This window comes from Anthonomus grandis, chromosome 13 (assembly GCF_022605725.1).
Source record: "Anthonomus grandis grandis chromosome 13, icAntGran1.3, whole genome shotgun sequence".
NCBI lineage: Eukaryota > Metazoa > Arthropoda > Insecta > Coleoptera > Curculionidae > Anthonomus > Anthonomus grandis.
Window position 1 is genome coordinate 19,020,713 of NC_065558.1, and position 19,375 is coordinate 19,040,087.

At 31.8% G+C, this 19,375-nt stretch overlaps 1 protein-coding gene and 1 long non-coding RNA gene across 3 annotated transcripts in view; one reads left to right on the top strand and one right to left on the bottom strand.

Moving 5' to 3' along the window:
- The window catches only part of LOC126744265 (zinc finger protein OZF-like), a 28,846-nt gene extending 9,984 nt beyond the window's left edge, over window positions 1-18,862 (bottom strand). Inside the window, exons 1-4 of the mRNA XM_050451638.1 lie at window positions 18,696-18,862; window positions 13,077-13,169; window positions 12,820-13,027; window positions 11,393-11,690 (exon numbers count right to left, since the gene is read on the bottom strand). Of these exons, the coding sequence (XP_050307595.1) occupies window positions 11,393-11,690; window positions 12,820-12,990 (469 nt within the window). The 5' untranslated portion in view covers window positions 12,991-13,027; window positions 13,077-13,169; window positions 18,696-18,862. The remainder of the gene's footprint in view (window positions 1-11,392; window positions 11,691-12,819; window positions 13,028-13,076; window positions 13,170-18,695) is intronic.
- LOC126744268 (uncharacterized) lies at window positions 8,879-10,897 on the top strand. 2 transcript variants are annotated; one of them, XR_007663094.1, is made up of 3 exons: window positions 8,879-9,257; window positions 9,312-9,756; window positions 9,809-10,897. It is a non-coding gene; the product is annotated as an uncharacterized LOC126744268 (long non-coding RNA). The 2 variants fall into 2 exon arrangements; XR_007663095.1 differs by having other exon boundaries at window positions 9,317-9,756.
- Window positions 18,863-19,375: the final 513 nt, after the last annotated feature.

A 19,375-nucleotide genomic window follows, 5' to 3' on the forward strand; every position in this document is an offset into this window, starting at 1 on the left:
TATCGCAGCTGCGCATGACCAGACTGAAACAATGTTGCAAACGGTTTCGGACTTATATTTGCTAGAACATTTTTTTAAAACATGACGTTGACATTTCGCAACTCAAAACCGTTATGTCATTATTTTATTATAAGTATAATAAATATTATTTTTTTAAATGCATACCATTGATGTTAATGGTAATTTCACTACTATGCTGTAGGAACTTTCTCTAAATAGCCAATATTTTTATTTGTAGGCGTCCAAAAATTTCTTATTTCACCATCAACAACAGTTTCTAACGAAGAAAATACTCAAACACCAACTCCTTTACAACAGTCCCAACAGTTTTCTTTTATAAACCCACAGCCAGGAAGTTCGCGACCTTCAGTAAATAAAATATCTTCATTATATAATAAAGTTGACACAAATTTGGTTTGGACAAAAGAGCATTCCCTCATACTTATTGATAGCTACAAAATGTTCAGGCATAAGGTAGGTGGAATGGAAATCAAAAATTTAAAAAAAATGTGAGAGATCATAGCTGCACATATAAATAAAAAGTATAATCTCAATTATACTCTAGCTAAATGTGAGAATCAGTGGAGGGTCTTGGACCGAAATTATAAAAAATATATTATGATAACAATTCAAACAGGTATTTCTTATTTAACTGACCTGGAGTCAAAGTCAAAAGTTTATTGAAAAGCAGATTTGCTGTACAATTTACAAAGAATTCCTAAATTTACAATAAACATATAACAAACAATTACAAAGTGTACTTAGAGGTAGAGTAGAAATAAAATAAAATTAACCTAGACATATATGTACGCAAATTACAAGTTATTAAGGTTTTGCAACATAGGTATAGATAGGTCAAGAAATTCTGTGAAAGAATAATTAGCAGATCTCAATAAAACTTTTTTAATGACATCAAATTTTCGTCTATTCAAGTTGCGAATCCTTAAAAGCAATAAATTATACATGAGCTTTCTATAGTGGAAAATAGTATTTCTGCTTAAAGTACTCTGAGACTTGAAGAGAGCGGCATCTGAAGGTTTTGTCTAGAACGTGTTTGGTAAATATATATATATATATATATATATATTAGCCCTTTGTTGGCAGATATTAGAATGACAGAGACGAAATGTTTCAAACAAAATAAGATCATATAGAATTAGTATTTTGTAGTGTTGAAACACAGGCTTACAGTGGTCCCTACAGTCTGCACATGATAAGACCCTAACAGCTGTCTTTTGCAGAAGAAACAGAGAATGTAACTTAGGACTTAAGAACATGATGCCATACCTTAGGTGAGAATCAAAAAGGGCATGGTATGCTTCTTTTGAGATGCCTGGGTTATTAATCTCCATAGCTACTGTTCTTATTGCGTAAATAGCTGATGATAGACTTTTTAATAGCTTGTTAATATGAGCATCCCACTTTAAGTTTTGGTCGATCATTAGTCCCAGGAACTTATACTCACCAACTCTCTGAACCAAACTATTGTGAATTTATAAGGATATTCTAGGAGTAAGTGTGTTTGGAAAAACCATAAATTTAGTTTTAGAAGTATTTAAGGCTAACCTGTTTTCATCAAACCAGCATTTTATTTTGTGCAAGTCCTCGTTAATAACGCTCTGCAGAAGAGATGGATCCTGCCCTGACCAAAATAGAGAAGTGTCGTCTGCAAAAAGGATTAGCTTCCCTTTGAGGTTGAGAGCAGCTAAATCATGAACATCACAGAACCTTGAGGAACCCCATTCCTAATGATCTTAAATCCAGAGGTCACCTCAGTTTCACAAGGCCCTCTAACGCACACACACTGCTGCCTGTTATCCAGATATGCAAACCAGCCCAGAGCAGCACCCCTGTAGCCAAATATGTTAGGTTTTTACAAAAGCATTTGATGATTAACACAATCAAATGCTTTGGCAAGGTCGCAATACACTGCTACAGTCAATTGTTTGTCGTTAACACTCTCATAAACATGCTCAAGTAATTGATATATGCATCTGTAGTACTTGTGTTGGCTCTGAATCCAAACTGTGAAGGTGTTATTATTTTATTCCTATCTGAAAATTCAGTAAGGCGAGTCTTGGCCAAGGTCTCCAGTATTTTAGAAAAAACTGACAGTAGGGAAATAGGTCGAAAACTTTCCGGACGATTGTCACTTCCGCCCTTGTGAATTGGAATTGCCTTTGATGATTTTACTTGATCAGGAAAGATACCTTCAGAAAATGAGCAGTTTATGAGACTGGTCAAAACCTCAATTACCCTAAAAGGCATCTGTCCTAGTAATGTTGGTGTAATTTGATCCAAACCAGAAGATTTTTTAAAATTATTTCGATTACCTTCTCAGGACCCGCTGGTTTAAAAAAGAAAATATTAAGGGGGCTGTTACTTCCACGTAATTTATTTTGTTAAGGCTTAGCGGACAGGTGTTTTACGGACTGGATGGAGTAAACATTCTTTCGATTTAAATATGAATCTGGATCATTCTTAGGCTAATCAATCTTTATATGGGTACCATCAATAGCCCCAATGGCCCCTGGGAATCAATTTTCACTGAAATGTTGTTCAATAGTTTTCTTTTCAAGATCAGATGGCCACTTAGGAAATGTATCATCCTTTTAAGAATGTAAAAAAGGCAGCTACTTGTGATGTCAAATCTATCTTCAACATCTCTAAATGAAGAAGCTTCATGACCAGCAAACCACGAAAAAAGTTATGTTTGTTCATGCTAACTCGAAAATACTCAACAAATTCCTGGTTATTGTACAGTGGTACAGTAACTTCGAGGTAGCCTTCGTTTTTTGGTCTCCTGTGGCCTTGGAACAGGATATCTACTAGTTCATCAGCACTCGATACATTAGAATCAAATCCATGATTTGAATCTGAACTTGAAGAGTCTGATGACATTCTCTTAAAACCCCTCAATAATAAAAATTAGGATATATTTATATACCCAATATATAATGTAAAATTACACATTTTTATATACCTACCTTTAGATATTTAATAAATACAGTAGAAAATTAACTCTAAAACCAGCCCTAATACTCTGAAAGCAGCAAAAATCAGATTTTAATTATCCCACAATGAAACGTGATCAAACTCTAAATCCGATATACATTTCTTATTGATTATCCAAATGACAAACAAAAAAAGAAAACAGAGTCTTGATATATATCTTGCGCATATTCCAAACCAAAATCCCTAGGAAATTCTACGGAATACTTTCAGTATTCCGTAGAACTAATTTCCAAACTTAACTTTGTTGTTGCTAGAACAGCTGACAGGCAGTCAAAATCCCGGATTAGTTTTGCTAGAACGAATACTTTCGTCTGCGCAGATTCCGGACCGTTTGTGTATTGGTCAAACTTCTACTAGAACAAACCTATTGTTTTTAGTGCGGGACGGAATAGTCAACGAACTACTCGCGTGTGAAAGCACGGCGAACGGACCTGCAGGTTCCCAATATGGCAGCTTGTAGCGTTGTTATTTTTTTGGTTGCTTTTATAATATAATAATTTAATATTGTATGAATAGTACTGATCGCGACATCTAGTGTCTAATGAGTTACTTATTTTAATGGGTATTACGTCTCTTATAGCAAAAATCAGTTTGACATACTATTAATAAACCGTGAAATCACATCGGTATCATTATAGATTTCATAGATAGATTATAGGTTCATATTTCTTTTAAATACGTGAATAAGTCTATTTTCTTCTTCTTTTCAATTTTTGAGCGTGTGAGATAGTAATTCATTTATTTATTCATTTATTCAATCAATATACGGGAAACCCCATTTTACAAAAGATTTGGTTACAATATTAAATAAAGTAAAAGATGTATAATTAACATAATAAAAGTACTTTCACGAACATAATTAGACAGTCTTCAAAACATATACACAAGAAATAAACACAATAAGAAAACAATAAATTAAAATATTTGACCCAGTTGACCAATAAATCCAGAGAGTGAGCTTGCAAATGGATCAAGTTCAGGGTGAGAGTTTAAATAGGCAAGACTACGACAGATTGGATTCCTAAATTGATTTTTGCTATAAGTGACGCAATACCCAATATTACATACAGATTATAACTCATTAAGAATTAGTCACAACAATACAGATTTTACTTAAATCTAGTGTCTAGTTAATGGCATTGTAAAAATAAGAACTCCTGGATGGCAATAGCTGTTCTTCGCATTGTGTTTTAAACAATTTACTGGAATCAGGTTGTTTCTCTCTCTCTCTCTGACTAACATGATTTTTCTATCTATCTTTGTCATTCGTCACGTACACCATGCTCAAGAATCAACTTTTACGTATTGGCATTTTCGATACCGGGCTGTTGTTGCCTGTATACTTTGCCTTTTGGGATTAGATTGATTTCCGTACTCGCTGCAACTTAAAGCTAAGCAAGGCAACGTTGTGTTGTCAATTCTTGTAAAACTGGGTCTTCATGGGATTATCCATTGAAGAGGTACCCAGAAATTGCGTTTTGGCTTTCTTTCCAAATGGTGTGGTCTTCAGGTTAACAAGTTTAATTGCTCGAGGTTGGGATTCGACCTCATAGTTACATCATGGCGACACTATTGCTTTGCAATAGCAAGATAAAAGAAAGAGCAATATAAGTATAATTATTATTGCTTTGCAACCAGAAGCACACAAGGCATTATGAGACCACTGACAATTGCTCATATTAACATTAGGTCTTTGTATGCCCACTTTAATGAACTTAGGCAGTTAATATTAGATTCAAATTATGATATTATTGGATTAACTAAGACCTGGCTAAAAAGTCTTTTGAAATTCCTGGATATCGGCTTTTAAGGTGTGATAGTGATGGTCGTGGCGGAGGTGTCGGCGCTTATATAAGAAGAATTTATTTTTTCGTGAATAAATTCTGCACTTGCAATAGAGCAGCTTTGGTTTAAACTATCGATTGAAGCAAAAAATATTGTTATAGGGGTTATGTATAGGCCACCAACTTTTTCATGCATGGAGTTTTTAAATAATTTCTAGAATACTCTGATAAACTAATTATAACTATAATTATTGTGTTGGGAATTTAAATATAAATTTACTTGAACTATGAAAGTTCGGATGTAATTAAAATTAATGAGTTATTTAATGCATTGGGTTTGACTCAGGTAATTGAGGGACCAACGCGCATACCATCCTCCTCTGCTACATTAATTGACTAAGCCCTCACAACGAAGAAAGATTCTGTAATAGCTAGTGGAACAACGTCCTGTGATGGAAGTGATCATGAATTTATTTATATAAAGACTGTGTTTTATTCAACCAAAAATACGCCAATTTTTAAGACAACACGCTGTTTCAAAAGTATAAATCTGCGACAGTTTGAGTCGGATCTTCGGTCTATACCCTGGAACAATATATATCATTTAACAGATGTTGATCAAAAAATTTTTTTATTGACAACTTAGTTGCCTTGCTTAATTTACATGTACCACCTATAAAATTTCGCATTACCAAGCCGATGCTCCATGATTGACTGACGCTGTAAGGGCTATGATCCAGGATAGAGATAGAATGCTAGCCAAATATAAAAAAAAAAATATTGATGACTGAAATAGTTTTATAAACTGCTAAGAAATATGACCACTCTTGCAATGTGGTCAGATATACCACTGTAAACAATTTTCGAAAATAGTTAATGATATAGTTATAATCATAAAATAGTTATGATATAAAATAATGATCCATACAAGATGGTTGCTGTCCTTCCCTGACTCTAGTCGGTTTATCTATTAGACTATTTAAACCATGCATTAGTAAAATATTTAAATATTTTCCAATTTCTTTATCTTGTTTTAGTATATGCATCTTGATGTCACCCAAAAATATTTCTATATTGAGGTTTTTTGATATTTTTAAGGATAGTAAATTGTTTAGTTCTAACTATATATTCGTACTTCGTTAACTAAAAATCTTTTTATTTAACGAAGACAGCCTATATGTTCCGGTAATACCCATCAGTCTCATAAATCTTTTCTGGAATACAAAGGGTAAACATTAAGGGTAAACAAGGAAAAATACGGTCTAGATAGTTTGCTGCATCTCGTTAAGTTGAGAAAGAAAAGATAGGCGATGGTCTATTATGCATCCCAAAAACTTAACTGACGATTCGCAGACAATTCAAATAGTATCCAAATCTACAGGAAAACTCTGAGTCTCCAACACATTCTTTGAGAAACTTATGCATTTTATTTTTTCCAAATGTATTATAAGGTGATTTCGTATCGTCTGCGTACATGAACAATTTAACATCGCCAATGAATTCTGAGAGATTCGTTAACATATAACATATATTCGTTAAAAGCAACGGCCCCAAAGTGCCACCCTGTGGAGTTCCAAGTTCGCAGTTATAATGACTTGAGAAATCATCACCCACTTTTACAACTAAGGATCTGTCGGTCATATATGATATAACCCAATTCAATACTCTACCTCGCACTCCTATTCTCTCTAATTTATGCTTAATAAAAATCGGATTAATCGTTTCAAAAACTCGAGATAGGTCAAACAGAAAAGCCACTACCTTTAATCTTTTTTCAATATTATCCCAGACATACTGAATTAATTCAAGAGAAGCTGTTTCAATAGACATATTTTTTTGAAAACCATGTTGCAAAGAATGTAAAATATTATATTTATCAAGAAACCGTACTAATCGATCATACATAAGCTTTTGAAATATTTTGGAGAAGTTACTAAAGACACAAATAGACCTGTAATTCTCAATTCTATTAGGATCACCTTTTTTAAACACCGGAATAACTTTCGAACACTTCAATTGTGTGGAAAATACTCCCTCTGCCACCAAATTTCGGACGGATGTTCATAATCTAAATATTCGACAACAATACATTTTAACAGTGCCAAATCATAAAAACAACAAGAAGTCCATTTCATATTTGATCGCATCAATCATAAATAAATTTAAATTACATGATTTTACTTGCTCTGCATGGTGTTTTAAAAAATATATGAAACAGCACCTTCTCTGTGGTCCCTGAGAAGTAGTTTAGATTTATGATTATTATTTTCTTTAGTACTTACTATGGATTAATTTATATTAATAGTATCTATTGTTTAAAATTTTATAATGCTAATTTCCGTAAAATATTATTAAGTTTTCTATAGCCTTTTCTTGTCCCAATATTTGATCAGAGGTGCCAATGTATATACCGTTATTTATAGAATCTTGTCAATTCAAGGCTTCAACAGCCCTTTCTTTGTGTAAAGAATGGAAACTGAAATTGCCTTTTATTCCATGGAATTATGTTTATGGAATAATAAAAGTATTATTATTATTATTATTATTATCATTATAAAAATAAAGAGCAAATTTTGTAAATTAAAACCATGGATAACCCAAGAAAACGAGATAAACTTAAACAACTAAGTGTTTTTTTTTATCTAATTCAGTACAAAATATTCAAAAGTTTAAAAAGTACCGACATCGTTTAAGTGAATTAATAAAAGTGGCAAAGAATAAATACTACTCAGTTTTACCACACAAAACAGTTTTACCACTAAGGAAAACTTTTTATTTTATTTTCGACCCGTGTTTCCCTAGAATGTTAGCATCTTCGGGAGAAAATTAAAACTGGCTAACTGGATTAAAAATAGTAACTGTGTTATTTTATTATTTTTTTTTACTTAGCACATATTTTATATAAATTTTTAATTTTAGATTGGGCAACAAAACTAGTGTGATTATCATCATTGTAACGTATGTACAGGGTGTCCCATTAAGAATGTTCCTCGGCTGTATCTCAGGCTCCAATAATCGTAGAGCGTTGAAAAAAAAAATTAGTATAAAAGTGGCCCAAAAAAAATAGCTGGAAAATATTTTGAAGTTCATTGGTCAACCGCTAGAGGACGTTCTAGCTACTTAAAAACTTTAAAGTCTATTTTTTCCAAAAAACCTTTAATAACTTGCATCCCAAAATATTATCGAAAAAATCTACAAAGTATTCCTGACAAAAATGTTTTGACAACCATTTCTGTCAAATGTCAAATAAAGTGGTGGGGAGAGCTTCTATCTTAAATGAGAAAAATGGTAAGAAGTAGGCTTTGGCTGCACCGATTTTTTTAAAACAACTTTTATTTAAAAGCTCTTTTATTGCTTTCTTTTTCTACCAAAAAGATATTATTGGAAAATTTTCCTAAAACCCGGTCTACTTCTAACTTACGCTATTCGACTGATTATTTTAAGAAACTCAAATACAACCATGTATGTTTTTTTACGGTATTAAGAGCGGAGAACAAAGCTTAATAATTTAGTAAAAACCGCAGTTTGATATCACGTCTCTTACTAAAGTTACAAAAAAAATCTGTTCATTAGAAAGTGAAAACATCAAATATGGTCGTTAAGTTCTATTTACCAGCCGGGTTAAAAAAACTGGTGTCTAAATGAATCTTTGTGTAGAGAAACAATCTTGGTATACCAGCTTTTTAGAAATTCCGGAAGGTGGCGTTTATTTATACACTTTTTTATACAAGAGTTTCAGCGGGAATAAATCTATTCAGTATGGGAAAACTATGCATAGGAACGTTTTGAATTTTTGAACAACGTAGCAACAAATAATACCGCATGATGTGCTAAAATAAGTTAAAAGAATAATATTGAAAAAAATACAGCAACATATTAGTTGTGTTCATAAAGGAACTAAAAATTAAAGTTTATATAAGACTATCGGTTAGCAGTTTATTCGAGTATAAATAAATAGGTACACGTAGTTAAATTATGCCAATTATTATTAAAAGTTGGCTTTGCATTTGTTTAAAAAACAAAAAGGCCGGTAACAACTCTGTGACAGCTGCTTAAAAGTTTTCGGTGGTCCTATAAATTTAGTTATTTATTTCGATCAGAGTTTATTCTTTGACTTTAATTTAAAATGCGCCTGTCTTTGCAAGAGTCGGTAAATGTGATCAAAATTTTTTATGAATGTTTTGAAAATGCTACTATAGCTGCCAGGCTGTATGCTCAACGTTTTCCTCAAAATCGGCGTCTGAGTAGAGGCATATTTCTTCGTTTGGCCCGTCGTTTTCGGACAACAGGTAGTGTAGTCCATCCAACCTACCGTAGATAAGGTCGCAGGAGAACGGAGGAACACATAATAAATTGTTTGGCCTATGTAGAATTTGATCCGCACTTAAGCATCAGAACTATTTTAGGCGATTTAGGCATACCTCGTTCTGTAGTTCACAGAATTTTGCAGGAACACAGGTATAACACAATTTTTCAAAAATAAGTGCCTAGATACTTACTTAATTTAATTAGACTAGATTATTGTCATTGGATGGAGAATATGCTGCTCGAAAATCCAAATTTTCTCAACGAAATTTTATGGACAGACGAAGCAACGTTCAATAGTGACGGAGGAGTTAACAGACATAATATGCACTATTGGTCTGAAACTAACCCTCGTTGGATGCGCGAGATCCAGCATCAGGGAAGGTGGAGTGTTAATGTCTGGTGCGGTGTAATAGGATCTTAGGTTATAGGTCCATTTTTATTTGATGAGAGCCTAACTGGAGAACGATATCTTGGATTTTTAAGAAATGAGCTCCCATCAGCATTATTAGAAGAGGTGCCTCTGGTTATAAGAGCCAACATGTGTTTACAACATGACGGATGCCCGGCTCATTTCGCGGTACAAGTTCCTTAATCAGCGGTACCCTGATCGGTGGATTGGCAGAGGTAGCTTTTTCCCTTGGCCGGCAAGGTAATTTTATCATTATAGAAACATTATTAGATTACATTGCATATACTTGCAGATCGCCAGATTTAACCTGCCTTGACTTTTATTTATGGAGTAGAATAAAAGCCATTGTATTTTCTTCGATTCCTACCAATAGAGAAAATATGAAACAGCGAATAAGGGGCGCTATTCGGAGTTTACCAGCCGCAGAAATAGAGGCAGCCGTGGAATCAACCCGACGAAGAGTTCAAAATTGTATAGAACAAGACGGACGACAATTCGAATACCTCGGCAGGCATCAGATTAGTGTAGGAATTAAAATAATATTATTTTTTATTCCATTTAAAATAAGCAAGATTTTTATCTTTTTTTAGTTTAATTGGTACCAAGTGCCAAAACTATCAAAATATTTTTGTCGTACAATGACGCGTCGACGTTGATAAATATTTAAAACGTTCCTATGCATAGTTTTTCTACTTTACCCATAAACATTGATTTATTACCTGATTTATTACTAATGAAACTTCCTGTATAAAAAAGTGTATAAATAAACGCCACCTTCCGGAATTTCTAAAAAGCTGGTATACCAAGATTGTTTCTCTACACAAAGATTCATTTAGACACCAGTTTTTTTAACCCTGCTGGTAAATAGAACTTAACGACCATATTTGATGTTTTCACTTTCTAATGAACACATATTTTTTTTGGTAACTTTAGTTAGAGACGTGATATCAAAATGCGGTTTTTACTAAATTATTAAGCTTTGTTCTCCGCTCTTAATACCGTAAAAAAACACACATCGTTGCATTTGAGTTTCTTAAAATAATCAGTCGAATAGCATAAGTTAGAAGTAGACGTCCCCTAGCGGGTTTTAGGAAAATTTTCCAATAATATCTTTTTGGTAGAAAAATAAAGCAATAAAAGAGCTTTTAAATAAAAGTTGTTTTAAAAAAATCGGTGCAGCCAAAGCCTACTTCTTACCATTTTTCTCATTTAAGATAGAAACTCTCCCCACCACTTTATTTGGCATTTGACAGAAATGGTTGTCAAAACATTTTTGTCAGGAATACTTTGTAGATTATTTCGATAATATTTTGGGATGCAAGTTATTATAAAGGTTTTTTGAAAAAAATAGACTTTAAAGCTTTTAAGTAGCTAGAACGTCCCCTAGCGGTTGACCAATGAACTTCAAAATATTTTCCAGCTATTTTTTTTGGGCCACCATTTTTTTTTTCCAATGCTCTACGAGTATTGGGGCCTGAGATACAGCTGAGGAACATTCTTAATGGGCCACCCTGTACATAACTTAAATAACATAACTTGATTACTATATATTATATTTTATTAACATAAACTTGATTTTAACATAAATAAATGGTTTAAATTTGAATTTACTTACACCAAGAGTTAAAAATGTGTTGTTAAATTATATTAAACAAATCCACTATTTGTTTTAAAAAAGTTCACATGCTATACCCAAACAACAAACTTTTTTTTTCTTTAAATTTTGAAAACTATAGATATGTTGTTCATTACTTTTTCTGCTTCAGTCAATATCTTGTTTAATAATAATAATATTTGCAAAAAAAAACAAAAATTATATTCTAGTAGGTACAGAACAAATTACCAGAAACTTTTAATTTAATTCATTATTACTAACCTTCATCTACTTCAATGCCTCCTCCAATTAACAAAGATGATGATTCTCTTTCACTATTTAAATGCTCAACTTCATCAATACTCTTCTCATTTTTCTTTAACATATCGGTGAGTTGTACGGAAATATCTGTGGAAGAATCTAAGGGTTTTAGTATCACAAAGTCCGGTTTCCTGTGCCTGCTATAAGAACTCAGTATCTCATCCGACTTAAGCCATATCTGGTGCAAAGCAAAGACTGTAATTATATTTTGTTCACAATTTATGCATACTTGTTGGGGTAAATGGTCATTCGGTTCTATCTAAAAACGAAAGAATATTGGTAAATTAGAATATAAACAAATAATAAAGCACTCCATTAAAAATTAATAGTAAAATCGCTAGTTTAACTTGAACCATTGACAATCTAGTTTCACATCAAAATATTCAGACATTCTTAGTGTAAATTTATTTGAAAACATTAAATGTATTGAATGTAAATGCCAACAGTTCAACCTCAAAAAAAAACATTAATTATTGCAAAAATTAATTTGACAAACAAAAATATTTAGTTAATTTAAACAAGAAATAAAAAAAAACAGTTAGATCCAACAGTCCAATACAGGACTATGAAAAAGATATTTTAAGATGTCTTTAATATTTATTCTTCTTTAATCAGTATTTAAAACAAAAAGGTCAATTAATTGTTGAAAAAATTATACCATACTTTAAATATTGATAAAGTATTTTGCCTGATAGTTTGTAAATTCATTAAATTTCATAATCAGAACAAAGTTGAACATAAATTTGAATCACATTTATATAAAATGTGAGGTATAACTTATAATATGATATGTGATCAAAATGACTAGCATTCCTAGAAGATCACCACTATGATGTGAGAGAATGAGAGGGAAAGGGAAAAAAGTAAATTCAAATCAAAGAGGTACTTAAAATACAATAAAAATATATTCGGAATAAAAGCCAAACACATTTATTTCAAGTATATTTTTATTGCTGGTTGTGCAAAAAGTATGCAAAAATTCGAAAAACTGTTTTCATCCTAGGTAGGTAATATATGTTAAGATTAGAGGTTTAAAATTCAATATAAAAAAATCAAAAATGGTTGTCACAAAGTCCAGTTATAAATCCCTTAGAAAGCTTCTAAGGGTTGGTTAATAGAAACATTTTGACGGAAAAAAATATTATTTTAATATCAATTTTGTAATCTAATATCAATTTATTTACTACAAAATATAACCACTTTGGGATATTAGAATGATCTAGAAAGCTATTGAAAATGTATTATTTTCATCACCTTTAGGTTCCTTGTCAAAACATTTCACAGATAAGATTATAACTGAATGAGTTGAATCTATTTTATATTATTTGTTTCTGTTACAATATTACAAAAATAAATACATACAAATACATACAACATTGACAACATACCTGTAGAGAGGGACAGCAAACTGATAACATTGAGCAGAGTGTATGCTCTCCATTCACTGATTGTACTGTAGACAATGGTTTCTTTTCCTTCAAGTTGAGGTCTCCAAGACATGTTCTACACAATTTGGTCAAATCTTGGGACATTTTGGAAGTCAGGGGTTCTGGAAGCATGTTTTTATTTCTATGCTGTTCAATATAAAAACGTTCCCTTAAAAGTAAATAGTTTATTTTGTTTTCTTGAGCTCATAGTTTTGTACTATATCAATCTGTAAGAGGTTCTGGAGATGTCATCTGGCTCTGGACTATGTAAGAATTTCTAATGCTTCAAGTAGTTGAAGCTTGTAGCGTGGCTGAAAATAAATTCAATATACTGAATTTTGCCTATATTATAGTAGAATTAGTAAGACAGCATATGTCAACATCTAACAAAAAGCACTAGAGCAACAAGACAAAGCCAGTGTATCTGCTTCTATAATTCTGGGTATACCAATTTATTCTTAATCTGGTATCCAGGCACTACTATTAAGCCACAATTTTGGCATACATTTTTAGTCATTTCAATTAATATTTTTGTTTAAAGAACCCAATATTTTGCATTTATTGATAGAGAATCATCATTGATTTTTTTATGGCACTTTTAAAGCCAGGAAAAATAATGGCAACTAATTCTGCTTGATAAATAGTAACACATACTCACAGTCTTCAGTCCAAAGAGAGAATTGAGATGCCAAAGCCTATATTATCATACTTCTTTGATGCATTTCAAAATATCAAATTGTATTGATTTTTAAATTATTGTTTTTTTATCAGAAAATGCTATGTTAGCACAAATAACCATGCCTATGTGTGATTTTTTTGTTATATACCAGTACCCAATCCGATCAATGATTTTTGATTAAAACCTCTAGAATTTTTATCTTATCTCTACATGAATATAAGAGTATGGCTTTATAATTTTCAGGTCTAATAACTTTTAAGGTTTGAATACATAAACAATATTGAACTTCTTCCGAGAAAGTACATCAGAAATGCTTAGAAATGAATAGAGAAGGGAGATTTCCAAAATGATTTTTATTTTAACACAAATCCAGTGTACCATTAATGTCTACCATGAAAATAAAAATAAATAAATAAATAAATAATTTCTTTACTAAGAATAATAACACTATTATATTATTAAATCTTAAAGGGCGAATTCTAGCTTGTTTAGTCACTAAACCGCTACTCTTAAATTAACCTTTAAATTATACACGCATTTATTAAATGTATATGTAAATGTGGTCTATCAAAAAATACCTCTTGATGTGTAGTAGCTGTATACCAAATTTTATTAAAATATGTGGTGGTAATGCATTATATTATTAAAAAATGCTTTTCGTACTGAAAACTCTATCAGGGTGATCACGAAAGTTAAAATTGTTAAGTAAAGGGAGGCACATTAGTCATTCAATTACTTTTTATTTGTCACTTACTATTGTGACCTTTTATATCTTTTAATGTAGTTTACTTAGGTTATTAGATTTGATCTACAAGCCACACCCAGTTTTGTCATTGTAATGAATCCTCATATTTGACAAAGACAGCTTAGTCATTTATGTGGTTTTTGTTTTAAAATAGATCAAAAAATATGACTAATTTATTCTGTTGGACTGTGCTCAACTTAAATTTTTTTTGATTTACATTAACCTTCATACATTAATCTATATAAATTCCTTAATAACCGAACTCTATCTGAAGGCTACTTAAAGTTAAACCTTCAAACTAATCAAATAAGTAATTAACTGGGAAAATATAATACATATCAATCAATGAATCTTTATTAATGTTAATACATAATTAAATGTTTACATGTATGTCATACATATTTTATATACGTTCACCTCAAGAAACGAACCCAAAAAACTAGACAATATCCTTAAGGACGTCCTGGTAGAACTTTTCCAAGTTATAATAAGGTCTGTTTAAAAGTGACTTCTTCAGCAATTCTCTAAAAGTCTTTAATGAATTAGTTGGTCTTAAATCAACAAGCAAGTGATTAAAAACTTTTTGACCCTCATATAACAATGACCTTTTCACCAAAGAACTCTTAGGAATCGGAAGGGTAAATTAAGTTTCTGACGAGTCACTTGCAGTGGTGTTGGACCTTGCAGCCTGATACGATTTTTAAAAATAAGCGAAGATGTTTTCAAAATGAAGAGAGAAGCATCAAGATCTTCTGTTCCACAAAGTGCGTTCTGCAGGACTCTTTTTGAGGAACAATTACAATGAATCTAAGTACCGTCTTTTGAGTAGTGAAGAGGATATTTAAAAGACCTTGATTACCCACACCTCAGAATAGTATACCATGCCGAAGATGTGGCTCAAATAAAGAAAAATGGTACAGTTCTAGCCAGTTGCCAATTCCTCTCGCAAAGCATCCTTAAAGCGAGGATATGCTCCTCAAAAAGTAGATCATAGTCAATCAGGATTTCCAAGAACCTAGCGAGGAAAGAGATTTCCATCAAAAAGTAAATCCGTGAGATCATATTTTAGTCCCATCGAGTGAGTCTTGCTCAGATTTAAACACAAGCGATTGCAGTCAAACCATTCTTTAATGATAATGAAGTCATTAATTATGGTTTGCTCCAGCGGTCCAATCTATATTTCCTGCTATGGTATTGAAGCATTAAAGCGGCAAAAAAGGGTGATATATCCAAAGATGTTCAACTGAACAAGATCATTAAAATATAGCAGAAACAAAACAGGACCCAAAACAGAGCTCTGTGGGATACCACAGTTAGCTTCCAATGATGAGGACTTTGTTGCTGAGCATACAACATGTTGATAACGACATTCAAGATAAGATCAGAACCAGGGAAGAGTTAGGCCTCGAAAGCCATATATCTCTAGCTTTGACAGCAGTATTCAATGATCTACACAGAACACCATCAAACCTCCCTAATTCAATCCAACATATACATCCTCAAGAAAACTGTAGACAGCGTCATAAGTACTCCTGGCTTCCTGAAAACCATACTGTTTAGAAGTTATTAAATTAAATTCATCATGGTTGCAGATTTTAGGCAACAAGGAAAAACACCCTGTAGTCAAGATTCATTAATACACAATGAAAGGGCTTCCAAGGATTTATCAGGCAATTTCAATAGTACCTCCACTGAGATTTCATCATCTCCACTTGAATTTTTATTTTTTCTTTCCAAAATAACCTCGTATCTGCTCGTTTCAACAAAACAAAATGAGTTTTTATTGCACACATTTATAAACGGTTTTAATGGGCTACAATTAGAAGCTAAATTTTTATTGGATGATTTGCTACGGTATGATAAAAATTATTTAGGTCATTTGGGTCTATGTCAAAATTAGGAGTCGATTTATTGCGAAAATCGTTATTTTAATCATTTCCTAACTTTCTCTCTCCTTGTTTTTAGCTCTAGAGAGTCTCCTGTTATAGTAAATATTTTTAGCGGTCTTAATAAGTTTTCTGTAAACGCTACAGTATTTATTACAATAGAAAATAAAGCTATGATCTCTATAATTTTTTTTCAAATAGTTAAGAGAATGAAGGTTAGTTGCTGAAATTTTTAGGCCTTTTCAATAATTTTTCTCTTTGGGCTTTCTTTTAATTTGATGGAAAAAACTTCCTTTACTTTATAATAAACAGATGCAAGTACTTCCCATACACAAGAAAGATGAGCTACAGAACATTGAAAATTATTGTCCCATATCCATGCTATGCAACTTTTCCAAAATCTTTGAGAATTTTACTTACAATTCCATATTTCCTCAGGTTCAATAGAAACTATTGATAGATCAATATGGTTTCTTTACCAAAAGATCACATACAAGCAATCTTTATACTTTGTCCCGATTTCTCTCCTGTGTCGTCGTTGATGTGAATCTTGAACTTGATATGACTGGAAAAGTTGAGGAAGCTGATTAATTTTTCTAAAAAGCTTTTTGCTTTATTATCATCTTATACTGGAGTTTCACAGGAGTCCATCATCTAGGTCCACTACAAGTCCATAAGAAGGGAACTACGGGGGACTAAGCGCAAGAGCAATTATAGAGCCTGCCATATCAAAACTCTTTGAACTTTTGCTTAAAAACCAAGCTTGCTCCTATTTTGAGAACAACAAACTTTTTGCCAACAAACAATTTGAGTTCGGTTAAGCAAAAAAGCTCTATAGTTGCAGCCCCTCTCTCTATGATGGAGTATGTAGTTGGGGGCTTGGAAGATAGTGACTTTATAGGTGCAATCCTGTGTGACCTCTCCAAGGTCTTCAATTGCATATCCCATGAAATTTTACTTTCAAAGTTAAACTATGGATTTGACAGGCTAAGCTTGAAATTGTTGAATAGTTACCTGAAGGAAAGGGTGCAACAAACCTTCTCTGGAGGCAATAAATCTAGCCTGTTAACAGCCAAACATGGAGTTCCACAGGGATCTATTCTAGGACCCCTTCTTTTTTTATTAAATGAGTTACCAATGAGTTAATTCTCATTGCTGATCACAACTCTGGCAAGAAGTAATTTGAAATTTCTAGATGACAAAATTAAAAATTGTATCAATCAAATTCAATTGTGGTTTAACATAAATAAATTGTGTTTGAATACTAGTAAAACTGAGAAAATGGTTTTTAGTGTCAGGGATGTTGATGTGGAATATGGAGCAGGTGAGCTTGGTGCACAGTCTGCAGGGCTTTTGACTGTGTATTTTGATAGAACATTAGTATTTGATGTACATGTTGACAAATTCAGCAAATTAAATTCTACTATATACCTCTTAAGAAGTATCAAAATGCATGTCAATCAGAGCATCTTGTTGACTGTGTATCATTCCCTGTTCCACTCACATTGTGACTATGCAGAGAGGGGCAGCTCAAGCCATAACAGGTCTCCATTTTAGGGCTGATGTGAAGGAATTTTGACTGACATCAACCTCACTTGATATATTACAGTGTTTAGTATATACAAAAAAAAAACTTGAATCAATACCATACTGAAACTGAATGTCATAACCATAACACTCAACTTAAAACTGACATCAGGCTAAGCTACTTAAGACTAAAGAGGTCATATATCAATGTAAACTTGTAAACCATTTTAGACTAAAATTCTTTAATAAATTAACTAGTAAAGGGAGGGACATGAGTGAAAACCCATTTTACAACTGTATAAAAAAGTATTTATTAAGTAAAGCTTTCTATAGTTTTGAAGAACACCTAAGGGCTAATGATTTTACAGGATAAAACATGATAGGCTTGTGGCACTGCAATGTTGACTGTATCTTGTTTTAACTGTATATTGGGTAGTATGTATATGTTTAGCAGTTCTACTTTTACAATTATATTGTAGGCTTAGTATCTACTTTATTTAGGCATTTATTGAGATGTGTAAGACATTTTTGTAAATTTTATTAAGGTAACATAAATAAATGAGTAAATCAATACATAAATGTCTCGACTAGGCTTGTTCTTAATATAGATATTTATGTCTCTTACCTCATTAAATCTAACTTCTTAAAATATAAATTTGTACTATTTGTGTGAGGAAAACTCTTGGGAGGGTAGTCATTACTCGGAGGTATATTTTGCAGAGTGCTTCATGCAATTTTTGAGAATGTCACAAAACTGTTATATACTTCTATAACATTATAAGTAAAACCCCTTGTAAAATTATAGTTTTAAAGAATACTCATCATCTTGATGATGATAAATAAATATATAATAAATAAACCTGATTATTTTTGAGGCAGGGCTGAGCTGTCTGTTTAGAAAATAGAATACGGATAAAAGCATATACAGGAAATAAAATGTAAAGAGCCATTATAAGCAGAGAGGGAGATTATACACAGATTAAGTATCAACTCAACTTACCTTCTAATGACTTTGACGTGAAGCAGGTTTTAGAATGAAATAGAAGGAAAAACAGTCCCACATGGTCTAACCCAAATATTAAGAAAATTACAAAAATAAAAAAATTAACATAAAAATTTATTATTTATTTTTAATTTTTTATTTTGATGTTGAGTTGACAGTTGACGATCGAGATTGAGTTGAGGTTATGTAATAATCGTTGTTAGGGATGGGCGAACAATACAAATATCGATAATAATATTTACTCGCGATTTTTCTTAAATGTTAATTTAAGAAAAATTCTTAAATGTCTAAGCAAACTCTTGTAATTTATCAATGTCAATTATTTAAATAAAATGATTATACAAAATATAAATAATCGATATTATTGATTGTGAACATAACATTATCTGCCGCAGTTTATCAATTACATAGAAAAAACCCTACTTCATTACCATTCTTTATCATACAGGACTGAAGTTGGGATATAGAAATCAAGTTTTAATTTGTGTTTTCTGCCATAGTTTACAAAACTAAATTGAAAAACAAATTACACACAACCGCAATGTCTAGGGATATTTTGAATAAATTTGTATATATATTTTTTAATATGATCTTTTTTTTTAAATTTATTTGCAAGTTTAAGAGTAGTTTATAAGGTAATAAAAAAACCCAAAAAATTTTAAATAATTTATATTTTT